Source organism: Nuphar pumila, chromosome 3 (assembly GCF_984573655.1).
Source record: "Nuphar pumila chromosome 3, dmNupPumi1.hap1.1, whole genome shotgun sequence".
NCBI lineage: Eukaryota > Viridiplantae > Streptophyta > Magnoliopsida > Nymphaeales > Nymphaeaceae > Nuphar > Nuphar pumila.
In genome coordinates this window covers 38,691,217-38,712,447 of record NC_143251.1, presented here as the reverse complement: position 1 = coordinate 38,712,447, position 21,231 = coordinate 38,691,217, and the positions used below count along the sequence as shown (strand labels likewise).

The following is a 21,231-nucleotide window of genomic DNA, read 5'->3' as shown; positions in this document are numbered from 1 at the left end:
GGTTGGTGTTTTCCTTAGCCTATCGACGCCCTTAATGAGCCTAGGCCATCAAGTCGAAAGGTGAATATGGCCCTTGAACTCAATGTGCGAAAGAGATCAACCAAACCCATCAAGATATCAAGGACCTCTTTGTATAGGGGAGAAGAAAAACCCTTCACATTTCATAATGAATGTGAACTCTTCACATTTCCGCAACAGCCCTCACTTTTTCTTGTCCTTTGGTGTGCCTTGTGTCAAACCTAGTCACCTCCGGTTGGACCCAATCTGAAATGTCCATTAAGTAGAAAATAAGTATAGTTGTCACCGTAGAATGTAGAGTGCGTAGATGCCCTCAATGAGATGAGGCAGTTCGGGTGGAGTTGGGGTTCTGAAGGTATTCTTTGTAGTTTGTACAACCGGTAGAATGGGGTGGAACTGTGCTAGGGTTCTAGTCATGCTACGACATTGCTTTCACTTCGGCATGGCTATCGGCATTGGTCCAATGGAGAAGAGAAGAGAGCTACAAGGTGGGTTGTTTGTTGCTCCGATTGTGTTAGGGTTCCAGTCATGTTCTCGATCTCTTTCCAGAGTAGGTTTCACACTGCTACAGCTCGGCTCCTCAGCAGACAAGAGAAAGAGAGAGGGAGAGGAAGAGACTAAGTGGGAGGTGAGGAGAGAGAAAAGGGGGTAAAAGAGACAGAAGGAGAGTCTCAGTCGTGCTCTGGCGCCGTTGCGTACTCGGGTGCTCAGCCAAGGAGAAAGAGGGAGGGAGAGGGAAAGACGAGTGGGGGATGAAGAGAGAGAAAAGAGGGTGCCAAAGGGGGGACGGGACAGCTTTAAGTACGACCCAAGTTGGTCATCCAATTTTGATCGAACGGCAACCTCAGTTCGACAGGTTGTCCGACCATATATCGGCGGATGATACATTGCACACTCTCTCTCTCTCTCTCTCTCTATATATATATATATATATATATATATATATATATATATATATAAAAGGGTGTAACATCGTACTGCAAAAAGTTTGACATTCCATCAGGCGTGAGTACGGCCGGTGCAAGTTTAAACAAAATAATAAAAAAAAAACCTTTACTGGTGCGTGAAAGTGACACTAAAGGTTTGAGGTTTGGAGGCTTTAGCATGTTTTTTGCACGCCACTAATGGCTTGCACCACTAAATGTTTTTTTTCTATAGCTGGTGGACACGCATCATCACCACTCACTTTCGACGATTGTTTGATGGTTGAGTCATTCAATGATGCGCGACCCGCGCGCGCGCGCACACACATATATATATATATATAGAGAGAGAGTATTGTTTGTACAAATAATTTAGTAGAAAACACCACTTTTTCAACTTTCTTGTGCTTGCAACATTTTAGTAGGTTTTTCATGGCCTTTAGAACAAGTGGCTCATAGTGTGCAAAAAAATTGATTAACCAAAAATAGTATTTTATGTTAAAAAAATGATTTAAAGTGTGTTTCCTATCACACAAAAGGTGTTGAACACATTTGTGAGGTCTTAATGAGTAGATACAACTTGCACCTAAGATTTTTTAGCTAGATCACACGTACTCTAAATAGTAGCAAATATATATATATATATATATATATATATATATATATATATATATATATATATATATATATATCGAAAGATGACTATATTGTACGGTAAGAAATTGTATTTTTGAAATTACCTCATAATTTACCAAATCTGCCAAATAGACAATATCGCAAGTTCTCAATTTTTTTTTGTCGCTTTTACCCCTCGTAAGTGCAAAATTTTTATTTTCGTACGTCATGATACTAAAATAATACACCCACAAAACTTGTCAATAAAATCCCATATGAGGTTGCAAATTTCCAAAAAGGATTGCAAAATTCTAAACAATTTGTGAAACTTGTGATGAGTTTTGCAATGCACGTTGCAAAAATCCTTTCTAGTATTGCAAAAGTTTATATCTTGCAAATTTTAGAACAATTATAGCACTAGTATTGCAAAATTCCTTTTTGTTGCAAAATTCTCTACAAATAGTATAAAAGCAAAGCTAGGGTTTCACAAAAACTAGATTTTTTGTGCTCTCCAACCAGTGAAAATTTTGTCATTTTCTCATGGCCAATCATTGGCGGTGAGAAGATTGACAACGTTTTATTGATGATGAGTTTTTTCGGTAAAGGCATTTTATGGTATGGGTGAGATAAGAAATGAAATTCGCAATCAGCATTTGATCACGTGGTATGGGTGAGATATTTAACATTCTTGAGGCCATCCGCTCTGAATTGTGATAGCAGGATATATTTGTTTTCTCTCTATCAACACAAAGTCTATGTATCTCTCAATCAATGACGCATTGAGAACTAGCATTTTTGTATGTATGAACGACTTTATTTTGTAAAAGAATAGAATAAATGAAATGTATTAGTAACTTTATTTTTGTAAAAGAATAAAATGAATGCAATGTATAAGCGACTTCATTTTTTGAAAAAATGGAATGAATGCAATGTATGAGCGACTTCATTTTGTGAAAAATGGAATGAATGCATGTATGAGCAACTTCATTTTGTTAAAGTGTATGCTCTGTTTCTCAACCCATTTTTGCATCTGGATGCAATATTTTTGCAAACCCTAAATTTTGGCCCCCCTCCAGTGATTTTTTCAGCGAATCTCTTGCAAAAAAATTTTGAGATTTCATAAGAAAAAGACTTTTCGCAATACTGGCGCGATGCGATTAAGAAATTTTACAATACCAAAGCCAAATTCTTTTATGATTTTAAAAAAGTAAACTAAAATTCACATGAACCTTAAGAATTTAAAAAAAAAATAAAAAAAAAAGTAAAATTCACATATACCTTGCAAAATTCCTTCCTAATGCGAAAATCATCAGTTACATAACATGTTCATTCCTTGTTATATACACATTATACATAATTGATTCTAATAAACAAAGCAATCACCCATTACATAAACAACACATATCAAACCAAAAATAAGATCAAACAAATGCATTTACTGTTATATACACAAATGCATTCTCTATTATATATGTATATAATTTATTTTTCTCAAAAAACAAAAATCAAACTTCAACTTTTATTGTCGCACGTGCAGTGGTCACCTTCATAAGCTTTTATACACAAGTGCAAGTGCCTCCTCTGGCTTAGACCCTTCATTACCACAAACTAACCTGTAATACAACATTAAACCGAATGAGTACTTGAACAAAAAAAGCACAATATTGAAAAAATATTATGTAAACTACAAAGAAGCATATCATAAACTACTTTGTAAATGCATCGAATACATTACTTTCTAATCATGTTTTCGCTTGTTGTGACTAAACGCGTGACATACATTGCACTTATATGACACCACCTCCTTATGTTTTGTTCTCTGTCTCTTCACTTTAGGTCGCCTTGCTTTCTTAATTGGCATTGGTGGTGAAATAAAAATAAAAGTCAGAGAAGCGACGTGTGAAACATTATCGACCATCAGATAAAATGGATATATATAATATGCAACTCGATATGATTCAATTGTATAGAACTTGGTGCAATAATCATCTAAAAGATTACCCTCATATAAAATGCATGTGATGGTACACTCGTAAGAAATCCCGCTAACTTGCCACCCTTAACAAGAGCATTGCATACTCTCAAGATCAACATAGTAGTTGTGCTTCCGGTTATGGGCTTTGTAACGATGGTAAAGGCAATGCACTACCACCACACGTAACTTTTGTGCTTCTATGTGACGCTCTTTAATCTTTGTAATTACCTCATGCACCAAAATACTAGTCATTTTTTCTCTGTTAGTCATTTTCTCCTAAAGATTCATCAACATTAGGTGTAGCTTCTCAATAAGTGGGATTAAGGGTTTGTCACGTATGTAAAAAATCCATAAATTAAAGCACTACGCTATATTAGAGGTTAAGCACTCATACCTTCTAGCAAAAAATTAATTGTTATCAGTGTATCGGTTTTATCTTATCAGCAACATATTGTATGCTTCTTCACTTTGCTCATGAATCTTTGAAATATAAAAATGACAATATTGTCTCGTGGGTGCTTTGGCAGCGCACCACCAATATGTATTAAGTGGTGCACCAAATTTCTTCAAAAAGTTCTCAATTAGGTGCTCATGCAATATCCATAATGATAGTTATGCCATGTGCGAGAGACAACATACAAAAGCCATTTGTGTCTGTGTAAGATAATTGTCAACTATTGTTTAATCTTGGGTTTATCATCATCGTAGATATTTATTTGGTTCTTCAAATACCTCAAAAACTATTTTCATAATTTCTTTGACTCCTTATCCACCTCCCCAAATGTTACAGAAAATATATCATCAAAAGCATCAATAATGTTGGCAAACACCAAAATATCCATGTATTTTTCTTTTAAGGTGTCATCTACCATAAAAAGTGGACATCCGTTGACAAACTTATCGATGCATGCTTAAAAGGATAGAAAACATGTACATAAATATATTGTCAGTATCAATTTTAATGAATGCTATTGATCCAGGGTTAGCTGTCATCAAATGATGACAAACATGTACATAGAAATATGTCAAAATTTTGCACATGTTCAAAATTATTGATTTTTAACTTATTTAATACCATTTTACCCTTTATAACATATTTGTATGGAACCCCATACAATTGCAACATACTTTCAAATATAGTTAAAATCAAACTAAGGAGATTCACGTCATATTTACAAAACTTTTCAACATTCGCATAAAATATCTTATGAACCTCCAAAATTTTATAGCAGCATGATTTAAGACTATAAATACTTGTGTTTTTCTTTTCACAACTCTTTTTGCCCTTCAAGAGAACCCTAACTATATGTTATCCTCCAACTCTATAATTTTTTAGGTTTTTTGGATAAATGTCGACACAACTATCAAGTGAATCTTCTCAATGATTATGTCCGCATGATAATTGTGCAAATGTTGGGAGATCCGCACAAATCGGAACAAAAGGTTGTAGGAAGTGTGAATCTTTTCAATGAGTTAGCCGAAAGAGAAGAAAAAATAATAATAATGGATCAATTAAGGAAACTCCATATACAGTCTTCTTCGTACAGCAAAAAACAGATATAAACAAATAAACCCCATGTGTTTGGAACTTGACTTAGGCTCCAACAAAGACACATTGAGCATGAATCCAAACGTGGGGAAAAGGAAAAGCACCAAGTCTGGCAATTGTGTTTGTTTCATGCCCTTTCCTATCAAAGAGGCTCTCTTTCACAGAAAATAGGACCTCTTTCTTAAAATGAATGAAGCAAGCACGTTCATGAAAAATGTGATAGGACCACATAATAAATGAAAAAAAAAGATTCTGTCAAAATGGGTTCATACCTTTCTTCTTCATGGGGAAGCACTTTCCCTCCAAAGTGGCATTTCAAAGGGAAGAAGCTTCCCTTGAATTGGAGTGTAACAAACGCCCCCTAAGAGCACATTATTGACAATTGGCATGTTGAAGGGCACACCTCAAAATCTTGGTCTCATGTTGAAGTAAGCTTCAAGGTAAAAATCAGTAACCGCATGCAGGGCATTAGCTTCATGTAAATAATCTCTAAATTATCTGAACTATAAAATGACTGATATCATGCATCGCGATTTGTGGACATCTTAATTTTGCATAAAGAAAGATACTATGCCACCAAACGTTACCATATAATTGAGGTTCTTGGATGTACAACACTGAGGAAAGACTGAGGTTCCCCTCCAGGGCACAAAAGAGAAAATAAAATACAATAACATGAAATTTGATGAAAAACAAAGAAAACAAAGCTCGATTGCCATGTTAACTACATATTTACTCTATGAAGAGTAAGCTTAACCGCTCTGCCTGCCATGATTCTGACAAATCATTATCAGCTAAACTGAAGCTAGATCGGCATCGGTCAATGCAACCATCAACTCCAACCCTTACAATTCTAAAAACTTTTGGATTTTGAATTGCCCAGATTTCAAATTTTACAGAGATAAAACAGTTCGAGCTCCGCAAGTTTCTTGGTCCAATCTTGGAAAGGTGCGCTGTCATACAAAACTTGCAAGGCCGATCTGTATAGACAAGCCATAGACTGCACAACCGAATATTACAGCATAAGCAATGAACAAAAAGTAGGTACATGGATATCTATCAATTTATGTGTTCCAGATCTAGACACCTCAAAGAGTTGCATATTGAAATTATTCAGGAAAAAGCCATTTCAAACTCGTTTCTCTAGGAGTGGAAACTAAATTAAGCATTTTAGCACAATATTTGTAACATCAACACTTGAAGCTGATTCCTAAGAAAACAAAAAAAAACTACAAATGTATTATATTGAAGTTCTACTGCACATGCAAAATGGCTAGAGTCTTATTCATGAACAAAATGACGTACAGTTCCTATCTAATCCTGACCAGAGGATTTTTTGCCATCTTGTGTAGCAAAAGCATACATGCATGATCATGGGTCTGATGGAAACTTGAAATTATGCTGGCTCAGACGGCCTGCATTTATTTGGCCCAGTGAGGTAGGACCTGTACAAGTCGGAAAAAGACTCAGCTGTATTGTCATGACAGGTGAATTCCAAATTTCTGGAGATTCTCCTGATCAAAGAGCCACCATAAGAACAAGTTTTGATCAAGACTCAGTTGATTCAAACAATAATCTTCAAATATGTCTTCAAAATTTTATTTTCTCATCTAAAGATCTCTTTTATCAAGAGACCTCTTCTCAAATCTTTTAAAATCTCCTTCATCATCTCTCTTTTTTTCAAAAATTCCCCAAGGTCTGAACCCTTCCTTTATTCTACAAAAAAACATCAGGCTTTCTATCATGGTTCAAACGAGAGAGGAAGGAAAGCAGCTCAGCAAGGCAATGACAGCGAAGTGGAGGAAGTGAACTCTCTCAGATTATCCCGGAAACATGATTCAGATGAGGACGATGTTGATCCAGCAATGTACAAGATATTCCAAAAAATAGCAGCATTCCCACAATGCTCCAATATTCTGTAGGATTTTTATCTATGTCACATGGGTGCGGGTGCGGGCGCGGGTGCGGGTGCGGGGATTCGGCACTTCCAAAAAACCCGGGTGCGGGGGTGCGGCAGGGGCAAAAATGTAATATATATATATATATATAAAGGGGAGAGAGAAAATCCTTTACGCAAAAAAGGATTTGAAAAGCTCCTGCCAGGAGCTGTCAGCTGCTGACAGCTCCTGCCAAGACTGACAGGAGCTGCCTTTTCAAATCCGATTTTCTCTGCTGACAGCTCCTGTCAGCAGCTGACAGGAGCTGTCAGCAGATTTTTTTTTTTTTTTAAATTCGCAGGAGTTGTCAGGAGCTGCCTTTTCAAATCCGATTTTCTCTGCTGACAGCTCCTGTCAGCAGCTGACAGGAGCTGTCAGCAGATTTTTTTTTTTTTTAAATTCGCAGCCCATCAACAGCTGTCAGCTGATTTTTTTTTAAAAAAAATTTCGCAGCCCATTTTAGAGGGCAAATTTTAAAAAAAAAAATCCAAAAAAAAGGACCTAAATGATCCTGGGTGCGGTCAACGCACCCAGGATCGGGTTGACCGCACCCAGTGCCGCACCTACACCCGCACCCGCGTCGAGTCGCGTCGACGCGGGTGCGGCACCCTGCTAGCCGAATCCCTGTGACATAGATTTTTATATATTTCTCCTTTCTCCATCCTCCGCTTCTAGTGAACTGTGGTTGGGGTTAATAGAGGTTTGCAGTCAAGCATACATGTTTTCTTCAAAAGATCAAGAGTATAGTTTTGTTGTGACAAGATCATCTTATCTTTCTTTCAATCAACTTCTACTCCAAGAAAATATTTTAAGTTCCCAAGATCTTTCATCTTGAATCTTTCTCCCAACACGCCTCTGATTTCCTCAATATGTTCTTCAGAACTTCCTGTGATAATTATATCACCAACATATATAAGGAGAACAATCATGTAACCTTTACCTTTGTGAATAAACAATGAATGGTCCAAATGTGATTTGTAAAACCCAATGTTTTTGTATCTCTAATGAAAACTCTCAAACCATGATCCTCTTTAAGACCATAAACTGCTCTCCTTAATTTGCAAACATAGACTTTTGGATCATTCTCATTGTATCCAGGTGGCTGCTCCATATAAACATCTTCCTTCAATTATCTGTGTATGAATGCATTCTTGACATCCAGTTGATTTAAAATTCATCTATGGTCAACAGCAAGAGATAACACTACCCGGATTGCCCTCATTTTGAAAACGGGACTGAAGATCTCATCATAATCAAAACTATGTTATTGTGTAAAGCCTTTGGCGACGAATCGAGCTTTATATCTTTCTATACTCCCATCAGGTTTATATTTGATTTTATAAACTCATTTTGACTCAACTACATTCTTGTCTGGAGGCCATTTCACTATCTCCCAAGTATTGCATTCATGCAGGGATTCATTTCTTCATGGCTTTAACACACCTACTTTGGGCTACTTGAGTATAGGAACAATCAACATGCTTTTAAATTCCTATGAGAAATGCTTCATGCTCAATGTTGAAATTTTGATAATTGACCCATTTCTGAACTAGATGTTGAATTCTGTTTGACCTTCTAATTTCAGGCTGATTGTGAATCATATGAATTTCATCACTTTGGTAATTGGGGGTTTTTATCTTCTTCTGACTGTGAACCGATAGTGTTTTTCCTTTGATAGACATACCCATCTTTAAATCTGCCATCCATGACATGATCACAATCTTATGGAATTTATTGAATTTGTTGATGTTCACCTTGTGTATCAGCATGTTGTCCTTGGGTTTCAACAAACTTCTCTTGGATGCTTACATCATTGTTTGCTTGGGAGTACAACTCATCACTTAGCCAAGGTGTGTAATACCCTTTCCTAGCCGAACCTTGAGCAAAGGAGATTAGGGATTCACTCAGCTAAAAAGAAGTTTCATCAAAAATAACATTTTTGGATATTCTAACATTCTTTTTCTTGATGTCATAACACCTGAAACGTTTATGATCATCAGAGTAACCAATGAACTTACACATATAAGCTTTAGGATCAAACATATTTCTCAATGTACCGTCAACATGAACATAACAAAGACAACCATAGGCATGTAGCATGTTGTAATCTGGATGATAAACAAATAGAACGTAGTAAGGATAGTTGTTGTAATATCATGTATTTTCACGCTTAGCTAAATTTGAGATTTTCAAAAATTGGGCTAAGTATAGAAGAAAAATCGTTAGATTCTCGATTTTAGGCCGATGCCTGAGTCTGGGCTTGGCCCATGTCTCATTGTCAAGGCTTAAACGAGTCACTTAAAACGTGAGAAAAAGTTTTATTTTTTACTTTTAAATTCAAGTGAAATTCGAGCTAAATTCGAGTTATTTTCGGGCGAAATTCAGGATTTATGTTCGTGTCATATATCGTTGGATGTGCCTCAGAATTTTGAGCACAATGATATTTTACTTTTCTGAATTTGGGCTCCGGTTGATCCGAAAATCGCATTTTTCGAAAAAAGAGTTGTTTGTCGCTTTGGATCCGGATTTGGATCGGATCGAATTTGATCCAAATTAATATGGATCTAGACTTTATTCAAAACCCATATTAATCTGGTATTGATCCAGCTCAAAACCCATTTGGATTTTTGAAAATGGATTTGGATCCTCGATCCAAATCCAAACCCATGCCCAACGATTTTTCAACTTTAAATTCATTTTGTAGCTTTAAATTGAAGTTAATTAGTGTTAAGAAGCCTCCCAAGTTAATATGGCAACTTTTGGAAGCTTTCGGATATTTATTTATTATTTAATATTTAATAATTAATAAATTAATTTTATTCAATTCCGAATTTTATTTTTATGGTTGTTTGGGACTTCTTAATAGAGTCCCTATACATGCCTAAGAAGACTTAAGAAGATTTGAGAAATGACTTTTAAAAATTGAAAACTTTGAAAAAGTCAAAATAAGAGTTTTGAAATTTTTTGAAAACTAGAGAGTGAGAGTCGCAAATTGAGGAAACTCTCCATCTCCAGCCCATCTAAAAAGTGCTGGAGAAGCAGGGGGCGTCACCCTCCTCTTGGTCTATTTAAACCTCAAATAAAAAAGAAAAGAAAAAAAAAGAGGGAAAAAAAAGAAAGAGGAGAGAGAAGGAGAGGAAAAGAGAGGAAGGAGTAAGAAGAGGAGGAGATCTATTTCTCCAGCCATCCATGTTTTATATCATTATTTTCTTATTCTTTTTTGATCCACGATCAATGTACGGGTTTCTCTCTTGTTTTGAATGACAAAAGGAGCATGGATTGAATTTTCATGCAATGTTTTAGTAGAAATCCACGAGAATGAGTAAACCTGAATGTTTACCCTAAGATCCATGGTTAAAACTAATGGATTTTCATCTCTTTCAAAATTTATTTTGGGGATATATATATATATATATATATATATATATATATATATACATTGGATGAGCCGCCGATCTAGGGTGTTTGAGCTTCCAAAATGATTTATGAGCAAGTTTAATTCCATGTTAAAATAGAAATCGTGTTTCTGGAATTATATTAAAAAGAATGTATTAAGTCTGCATGTTCAGTTTACTCTTTTGAATCATGTGAAGTCTTGAATGCAAAAATCAGCATAGGTGTGTTATTGATGGCAGTTCTGATAATACATGACTATTGAGCATAACGCCTGAAATTATATGATCATTGACCATATGAAATTGTTATGTATGCATATCCATGTTTACGTTCCTGTACAATGAGGTTTTTCTTTGCCCATGTTTTTCAGCTATTACTGGGCTGCCGAGTCACACTCGGCTGGTCAGTCAGGCCCTGGCAGACCTGCACAGGTTCAGCCTGTGCAGGGTGTTGGCAGGGTTTTGAAAAAAAAAAAACCAACCGACTGCCAGTAGGTTGGGTACTTATTTGCTACCTTGGGGCCGGCTGGCAGCCCAGCCAAACTGAGGCCTTGGCCACTCATGTTAGCCCAGCCATATGTTAGCTGGGCATGAAAAAAAAAACAAAGTTTCTTTGTGGTTTGGGCTGGCTGGCAGCCAGCAGAGCGGCTGGCTGACTGCCAGGCACTGGCAGGTGGTGCACAGGCCCAGCTTGGGCTGTATGGTACCCTGCCAGGCCCAGCCGAGCCAAGTCGACTGGGTTGGAGCCAAGCCCCAGCCGACTGGGTCGGCTAGGTTAGGTGTTGGACTATTTTATACAACAAAAAAAAGAAAAAAAAGGGGGTTTTAAAAGAGTTCTTTTTTAGCAGACTCAGTGGGTGGTCAGGCAGACCTGGACAGCACCAGCACCCAAATAGGTGCTGGCAAGCCTGTCAGGCCTTGTAGGCCCCAGCCGAGTGGGCTCAGCTGGGTAGGTTGGTGCCCTTCAAAAAAAAAACTAAAACTAAAAAGTTTTAAACATTCTTGAGGGTTGTGACAAGCGTGTGGCCTGTTACACCCAGTTGTTTGGGGTTCAGCTGGGTTGGATTTGAACCCTCAGCCGACAGGGTCGGCAAAGCTATTGACCTACTTCAAAAAAAAATGTACTCTTTAACACTTTATGTTTGTTTAAATCTGGAATTCAAATTCAACATGCATGTTAAATCCCAAATTTTGTTAAGTGTAGGTATTTTGATTTTAATACATGCTAAGAATGAAATTTTCCACATGCTTTGGCTTGATATGACATGCTTGAGCAATATATTATTTCAAAGTTGTTTCAAGTGCATGTGCACACATAAAATGAATGTGATAATGACATTGGTCTTATGTGTGTTAAGCATGAAGTTTCTACTCGTTTGACTTGAGTACGCCATGCTTAATTCAAGGTATAATTACAAAGTTGTACATAATTGCATGCATGCGCACATGTTTAATGAGAATGATTCATGAATGAAAAAATGTATGTGACATGAATATGTGTATTGAATGGAAGCATACACTTAACATGAATGTGTGAACTTATGCACATGCATATGACTATTATTGTTTCATGCACATTGTTAAGTTAGAATATATAAATAGGCATCAAAAAGCATGTAACATCATTGCATGTTGTCATGATTTTTGCATATGATGCATTGTTGATCAAATAATAAATCATTGCGGGTTGTGTGATCTTCGAGCGTGGATTGCTTCTTCTTTACTTGTTTAAATGCATCGCAAAAGTCACATTGATACTATTTCACTATATTGCATTATTCCATGTTTTCCCGCGAGTTGTGGTCCCATGATGAGTTTCGCATTTGGATATGCGAACTTATATTACTAATTTAGCATACTGAATTGCAAATTAATGGAATGACTATTAATAAAAAATAAAGAAAGAGAACAGTGTAATATACGTTCTGAGATATCTCGTCGTTAGAATGGGACTCTTAGAGTTGCGGTTTTGGAGAACCGTGAAGATACAAAAATTTTGTGTGCATTGTTGTTACCCCTAAACCCGATATTGAGGTTCTTTCTTTCGGCCATGATTTTAAGGAGAATCTGTCACTTTACCTGAGGGTGGTGTGTAGACACACTTGTTGTTTTGGTATATTAAGGAAGTGATACTATTGGATATGAAGGTCCTTAGTCTCCCGACATTAGATATAGAGGTCTAATGTTCCGAAGGTTGTTTCGGTCGAGGGTTAAGTTTGGAACTAAGTAATAAAATACGTGTGTTAAGTTACCCTAAGAACCCTACTTGACATCGGGAATTTTTATCTGTTTGGTATATCTGCGGACAACGGTAATAAAAAGAGGAACTTAAATTGTGTGCATTAGCATGTATATGGAAAGAATACTCTGATAAAAGATAATAATTTATTCATACATGTGCATAAAAATCATGCATATTCCTGCTATGCATTAGATCATGCATATTTACTTGTTCCCTTATGATATATGGGTGATTGCATAATATATGTTTTATATTGCATGATACATGTCTTTATTGATAATAATTGTTTTCTCTTACTTTGCAATTGTTCTTTATTGCTTAAATGATTACTTGAATTATGAACTTATCATAGTTGCATCCCTCTAAAATATTGCATGAATCTTATTTATGTTTTCTTTACTTATTTGTTTCATTAGAGGGATTTATACACAGAATTCTTGGGATTCTGACACCCCTACTTTTGTGTTTTTCGCAACCTCAAAGACCCAGTGAGGTGACTAGCCTTGCGAGAAGCTACGAAGGTTGTGCAACTTCTGGGCAGACGTTTCTTTTGGACAGCATGACTCTTCTTTCTGCTTTATTCATATTTCATTTGCTTATGTCTCAGACTATATCACTTAAATAAAATTTGGTTTGATTTGAAAGATGAGTATAAGATCCCTTGTGGTTGTGGAGGTGTTGTAACTGTAAAGGTCTCGAGTCTCTGAGAATATTTTCACACTTGTTTAAAAAAAAAATGTCACTTTTTCACGGGTAGGAGTTGGGGTCGTTACATTTGTAATCCATAATTTTCATTAGAAGTCTGTTTATAACACACAACTGAATGAAAAGCTTCATTCCATAAATAAACATGAACCTTTCCTTCATGCATCCAGGACAAGGCAGTGCTTTCTTTCAGCAATGTCATTATGTTGTGGAGTGGAAGGACAAGACACTCTTCGATTGATTTCATTATTCTCAAGGTACTAAATGAACTCTATAGAGGAATATTTTCCACCATCATCACATTGGAAGTTAACAATAGACATTGAGAATTGATTTATGACTAAAACATGTAATTTCTAAAAAATTTAAAACACTTTACTTTTATGTTTCATAAAGTAAATCCATGTGAAGTGAGATAAACCATCAATAAAAGAAACATAATATCAACTACCAATGGATGAAGCAATGGGTGCAAAGCAATGGGTGCAGGACCCCAAACATCAGAATAAATAATATAAAAGAGTTTTGAAGCTCTTTTATTCAAAATATTGAAAAGAAGTACACGACTCTTAGACAATTGGCAATTAGGATAAATGACATTATTCGTTTCAGAACTTAAACTAGAATGAGGAATAAGACCGTTAGAAACCAGTCTTTCAACAAATGACCGACTACAATGACCCAAATGACTATGCCATACATTTGGCTTATTTTTATCAGACGTGTTCAAGAGACAAGACATCTTAGACTGCAGTTCTGGCTTCGAAACACGAATAACAGGCTTCCAGAATGGATCATCTCAAAAGACATACATGTTTCTCATACGTTCTCCATCAGCGAATGTCTTCTTCATGTGAAGGTCCTTCACATAAACAGGTGTAAAGATAACACACAAATTTGAATCATCAATGAGCTTGGAAACAAAGAGTAACTTTTTTTTATGTTGGAAACTAAGACATTAGAAAGATTACGGGAAACAAAATTAGAAAAAAGAATTGACGCACTTCCAATATGGGTGATGTGGTGTCGAGTTCCATCACCAGTTATAATATTTGAGTTACCCGAATAACGGACCAATTTTATGAACTTACCTTCATCTCCAGTTATGTGGCTTGCAGCATCTGAATTAATATGCCATACTCGATCATTTTGCTTTAGATTAAGACCAGAGAGGGCTGCCAACAATAACTGATTGCCCACAGTACCTTGCTCTACCTTGCTCTGATGAAGTTTGCTATGCATCTATCTGTTGCCCTGAATTGTGAGGCTTATTATGATTTCTGTTATGAGGCATTTATGTATTGTACCTGAGATCATTTTTAAACCAACAATTTGCTTTAATGCGACCAAGTTTCTTACAAATGTAACAAGTGGGAATACCTCTACCTTGATTAATTAGGGGAGTATTAGGTAAAGGTATTATCCCACGACCTCCTTTATTTTCTCCCCATCCACGTCCTCTTCCTCCTCATTGACCTCCTCTGTCCATGCCTCTGCCCATACCAACAAAAAACACTTCATGTGAATCTCATGTATTTGTCTCTTCAGCCAAACCCTTAAGGGTATTCTCATAAATTAGAGTTTTGCTCTTGTATCATTCAGAGTAGGAATGGTGGGAAGGTTTTGTTGGGTAGTAGACAACACATGATACTTAATCCAAGAAGAATCTGCTGCACAATCTCCTTCTCCAGAACTTCTGACCCCACCAGAGCCAGCTGATCTGTATCTGACTTCGCTTTGTTCAGGTACTTCATGATGTTCATAGTCCCTTTCTTAAGACTATGAAACTCCTTTTTGAACAACATTATTCTGGATTCCGAGCCCAGGGAGTAGGTATATGCTAGATGTGATCACAATTGTCTGGTAGTGCGTCATCAGGAATGGCAAGAAGGACCCCTTGGGACAGTGTAGATGTGATGTATGTCCCCTCTCATCCAAGAAACATACTCAGGATTTCTGATAGCAGTAGCAGACAGTACAACACCTTTCTCATCTTTCTTTTCCTGCATGAGGTATTCTGGTGGAATCGGAACAGACCCACTGAGATGACCTGAGAGATGGTGACTCCGAATGAAAGGAACAATTTGATGTTTCCACATCAGAAAGTTGGAGTTGTTAATTTTTCATAAATAAGTTGAGAAAATTGGAAGATAAGATGGACCAAGAGGAGTTCACATCTATATTAGGAAAAGTAAGCTGCAAATTTTGAATTACTCGGCCACGTTTTTTTTAGGGCTGGCAACAGGAATTACAGCAGCAATTTAAACTCCAAAACGATATGAATGCATATCAGGTTTTTTTTTGTAACACCAAATATCATAAAATAGAAATCAAGAAAGATGTGGGTATTTAAAGGAGGAAGAATGAAAACAATCTGAAAAGAAAATCAAATCAGAGATGAGATCTGAATGTGGATTTAAAAGAGTCAGAAAAATAGATATTAATCAACCAAGATAATCAAGAAAAACAGATCAGGTCTAACATGATCTGATTTTGGGATGACCTTTTAATTAAACAGGGTAAGTGACGTGGATCTAGATCAAAGGAGATCAGATCTAAAAGAAATTGGCGAGGACAGAGAGCAGATTAAATCTCAAGAAGAACGATATACCAAATCTGATGTGATCAGATCTGTCTTAAAAGTAACAAAGAAAACAAGAAGAATAGAGAGAGAAAGAGGATTTGAATTTTGAGATTAGGGTTTGGAGGAAACCCAGATCTGATATAACGTGAAAACAGAAGAGAAGAGAAAGAAAGAAGAACAAAGGAAGAGAAGAAAGGACACGGAGCTAACCTTCAGGCCAATCCCAATGAGCGCAGATCGATTCCACGTTGCTCTGATACCATGTGAAAGTAGCAAGAAATAGAGAAGAAGAGATAAGGCTGCAACCTCACGTTTCCTCAACCAGGGAAAAATGAATCTATTCCCTCTTTATAATAGAGAAACAGTTACATCAGGTTACATTACAAAAATGCCCTTAATAAGTTACAGCTAACATATACATTTGAAAGGGCAATAATGTAAAACATAAATAACACAAATCAGTTACAGCATAAACATAATGTATTGGATCTGAATCACAGATCCAATACTGTCCATATCCCATATCAAGTTCCAACAACACACACACACACATTATATATATATATATATACATATATATATATACATATATATATATATATACATATATATATATATACATATATATATATATAAAGTGCCAATATAGTTTCATGTGGACATTAACAAGGTTTTCCAACACGTTTCAAAATCTCATGGCTGTTTCATGCACTATTTGCCACTGCAATTTTCATATTTGTAACTTTATCAAGAGAACATTATAGGATGTATTGAATTTCCTGAGTGCAAGATGTATTGCTGTTCCAGAGTGCAATTACCTTTGTGGCAACATTGAATGTATGAAACCATGATGGATTTGGGCCATTGAGGGAAACAATGTGGCAAACTTGTTAACATTCACATGAAGCAATAGAAGTTTAATGCATGCATACACTGTATGTCTGCATGTGTAACATATCTGTATGTAAAACATAACAATGGAGAAGAGAAGCTTTTGGAGCACCTAAAGACAGGGAAATATCTCACCTTCAATTCATAATAAGAAATTTTATTAGCTTGAAGTCCACCTGAATACTCATGTCCCAACAAAACAAAGAGTTCCAACAGACGCCTCCTACATGATAAATGCAGTTATAAAGATGAAACAGGTTTTTGTGGCATTCAATGATACAAGACAACAGACAAAAATAATGGTATGTCCTTTTACATAAATTCCATAGAACAATGATATTGGGTGTTCTAGTTGCACATGTTCATCCAAAATGAAACACTAAGGGAACATTTTCTTTAGTCACAAGTGGGATGAACAATCACAGCTGAGAAAGTTCAAGCTGTCATTATTGGACACAAGGTCAATCTTGTGACCAACTTTCACAAGATTCAAGGCAGGACAACCACAGCTGGCAATCATAGTCTCAGCTTGGACTTTCTCATGTTTCATTAACCTTGTGAAAGTGTTGTGATTGTGAATTACAATCACACCATCTTGAGAAAATCCAAGAATCACAAGGTATTGCAAACATACCCTAAATGGCAAATTTACCTACTTGCATAAAGATGACTCAGTAGATCGGAAGAGTGCCCCTTTTGCTGAGGTGCCTTGCTTTCTTCCGGTTGTTCCAAGAATGACTTCATGTAAGCCAGAAGCATTCCAGCATATAGAATATCTGCATGTCAAAGAATAACTTATGCACTGTGAAAACATGAACAGTGAGATTTTTGTGCTTAACAAACACCTGTTTTGAGAACCTTAACTCAAGACTTGAAAAAATGGTGAGCACTGTCAAGTTTCCTGCAGATTGGACACCTATTGTGTCCATTAACAAGCAGAAATAAGTAAACTAACTGACCCACACCAAGTAAATGGGAGACAAATGCAAATAGCATCCAGTCGAGTCTGGTGATTGACAAGTGTTTAAGCAATGGAACTTGGACTAGCAATTTAAGAAACTAAAGCTGAGTTAACTAAAAGTCTAAAACTAACTAAAGTTGAGTAACTGTTTTTTCAAATGTATGAGCTAGCTGCATACAGATTTGGGGCATGTTACTTGGCCCCAAATGAGAATAGTTCTCTGACAGTTGTGAGTGAATGATTCTCATTTGGCTCATTTCTCACGTGCAAACAAACACGAGAAAAATAGAACAGGGAGATTCAAAATCACATTTTACACACTGATTATGTGATTCCAAATCACCTTGTCCAAATCACATGAGATGGAATCACATGCAATTCAATAACATGAGATAAAGCAAATGTACCCTTGGACTTCCCAATGTCAGTCCATAGTCAACATGGCCTCATTTAGCTGATTCCAAGAATCTTACATAATATCAGAGCCAGCTAGTGGCAAGAATATCAACTTGTATGCATGAAATCACTAGCCTTTGAAAAGTGCATTAATCATCACCTACAGTAAACTCTAGCTACTGCCATAGATGCCACATTTGACATTGGTAATAAGAAATCAAGTATAAATGTCTACCCGCATGTCAGGTTGGATGCATCAGTGGAGGACTGTTGAAAATCCTCAGGTGGAATTGGAGCCTCCCAAATAATAGGCTGCAATGGCAACGATGTCAGAGCTCAACTTTGTTCATCTCTCCAAACCTCACCAGAAAATTATATTCACCTTATTTATTTGAAATGGGCTTGGTAGTTTGCTGGACAATGGAAGAACACAATCATATATAGCCCTTCTTAGATTCTGCAAGTTGATTGACTCAAAACCAACAGTACATGATGAGTCCATACAACCAGGTGACCTTCCTATAGTAATGGATGATAAATATATTGGTTGCAGAATAAAATGAGAAAGTAAAGCCCCTGTCAGAAAAGATAAAAAATGAGATAAGCAGAAGGTAAATTGTTTTGAAAACTGAAAGGATTCTATGAGAACGCATGATAGCTTCAACCTAAGAAAACCGTCAGAATACAGATGGAAATATAACGACTATGAGAACACATGATAGCTTGAACCTAAGAAGACCATCAGAATGCAGACTGAAATATAATGATGCAGGAATTGAACTCCAGGACTGTTCTGGGATTCAAATATAGATCCAAGTTTTCATTATAATAGATCTAGATTTTCATTATACTATAACTATTTGACATCTAATAATATAAGACAGTAAAGCTAGCAACTACTTCCCTACTCCCCCAACTGCTAAATGACAAACCTAAGCACAAGATCAAACAAATATCTTTCTCAAGTACAATACTTTTAACCCAAATAAAGATGCAGTTTGAAATATCTATATCGTTGTTTTCCCTTCAAAGAATCATAATCATGTAGAGATCAGCTTTCTCATTTTCTTGGTGCCACCTGTTAAGTATGGGTACCCCTGCCTAACTTTTGGGGTTACAAGTGCTGTGTTTTCCCTTCTCTCTCTTATTTTTTTGGTTGCAGGCTGTTGGAGCAGTTGCTTGCTCTTCCTTGGTCTTAGGTATTCTATGTCTTTTCTTCTATATTTTTTTCTTCTTCTTCACTCTTTCTTTTTTTCTTCAAGATTGCCTTTTCTCTATTATTTTCAAGAATTTTCATTCTTGTCTTTCTGTTCCATTGTTTTTTTTTCTTCTGATATAGTTTTATTATCTTTTTCTTTATTCTTTCGTCCTCTTATTGTTTCACTTGTCTTTCTTTCCTTCTTTTCTTCTTCCTCTCCTTTCTTTGTTTTGCTTTTGTTTACTTGCTTCTTCCTGCATGTAGCTGTAGGTCCATTGCTGATATCAACCTTCTAAGTAGCTGATGTAAGCATACTTTATGGTCATTCTTTTTTTTAATTAAAATCTGAATTCTTTTTCTCTTTCTTTATGTCAATGTAATCTTCTTTTGTTGCACCCAAACATCCCCCCCCCCTCAGAAACCCTAACATCCAAGAAGAGAAAGCAAGAAAAAAGATGATAGAGGAATACCTCATTCCATTAGCTACAAAAAGGAGAATACAAGATGTATGGGGGTCGACCCCTCAAGGCACAAAAAGACAAAACTTGTTGACCCTTTACAACTAACTTGTACAAGGATGAAAAATACCCATATAAATAATGATATGTACATAAGAGAGGGGTATATCAAGAATGAATGTAAAGAAACATATTACATAATACATCTCAACACTCCCCCTCAAACTTGAGATGATGCTAACGGAATCATTCCAAGTTTGATAAGAAATGTTCTAAAGTGAACTGGAGGAAGACCTTTTGTGAATACATCGGCAATTTGATCCTTAGACCCCACATGCATGAGAGAGATAATTTTATCTTCATAAGCCCGCTTTGTAAAGTGACAATTGATCTCAATATGCATTACTCTCTCATGACATTCAGGATTCTTGGCAATGTGAATTGCACTCATATTATCACAGAAAAGAGGGGTCCTTTCATAAATAAGAACACCAAAATCTTTTAAAAAAACCATCAAATCCATATGAGTTCAGTTTTAACTTGAGTCATAGCCTTGTACTCTGCTCTTGTAGATAGTGTTACCCTTTGTTGTTTCTTGCTCTTTCATAAAATTAATGAGCTCCTAAGGAACACACAAAATCCAATGGTAGACGATCTATCTCTGGTAGGGCCTCCAAAATTTGCATCACAATAGGTTCAAAGATCACACAAAGTGAATGAGGAAAAGAACATCTTATCCTGCATGGTATACTTGACATATCTAATTATTCTCAACACAGTTGCAAGATGTAGTGATCTTAGTGCACTTATGAATTGACTAACCACATGAACATAAGAAATATCTGGCCTGAATATAGTTAAATCAAACTTCTAACTAATTGCTGTATAAAACAGGATCATCTAGCTCTTCTCCATCCATTGCTCTTAACTTCGCATTGGCTTCCATAGGCAAGTCCACCTTAGTATCATCCACCAATCTAGATTTTGATACTAACTCAGTAGCATATTTGTGCAGAGTCAAATAGATCCATCTTCTTAGTATGCCACCTCAAGACCCAACAAATACTTTAGAATTCTAAAATCTTTCATCTCAAATATTTTAGCCACCTTCCTTTTTATATCTTAAATTTTTTTAGCATCATCGACTGTGACAATCATATCATCTATATATAAAAGAAGTATGTGTTTGCCTTGACTTGTAGATGACACTAACAACTTTGGATCATGTTGGCTATGTACAAAACCAAGAGATTTGACTGTTGAGCTGAATTTTTCAAACCAAGCTCTTGGAGCTTGTTTAAGACCATGCAGTTCCCCCTATAATTTGCACTCTTCAAAGGGAGGACAGGGAGAAAAGAGAAAGAGAGAGAGTGATGCCAAACGT

The 21,231-nt window shown here is 36.3% G+C and overlaps 1 protein-coding gene across 2 annotated transcripts in view; it reads right to left on the bottom strand.

Annotated features, from left to right (window-relative positions):
• Positions 1-5,622: 5,622 nt before the first annotated feature.
• Positions 5,623-21,231, bottom strand: part of LOC149842639 (denosine deaminases acting on tRNA) — a 29,023-nt gene continuing 13,414 nt past the window's right edge. Inside the window, exons 5-11 of one of the 2 annotated variants that reach the window (XR_016430798.1) lie at positions 18,574-18,767; positions 18,427-18,503; positions 17,491-17,610; positions 16,970-17,057; positions 14,746-14,852; positions 14,451-14,666; positions 5,623-6,080 (exon numbers count right to left, since the gene is read on the bottom strand). Coding sequence is in view for 1 of the 2 variants with exons in the window: in XM_089999337.1 (XP_089855463.1) it covers positions 5,967-6,080; positions 16,970-17,057; positions 17,491-17,610; positions 18,427-18,503; positions 18,574-18,767 (593 nt within the window). In the remaining variant the exon portion in view is untranslated. The remainder of the gene's footprint in view (positions 6,081-14,450; positions 14,667-14,745; positions 14,853-16,969; positions 17,058-17,490; positions 17,611-18,426; positions 18,504-18,573; positions 18,768-21,231) is intronic. The other variant, XM_089999337.1, reaches the window with a different exon arrangement.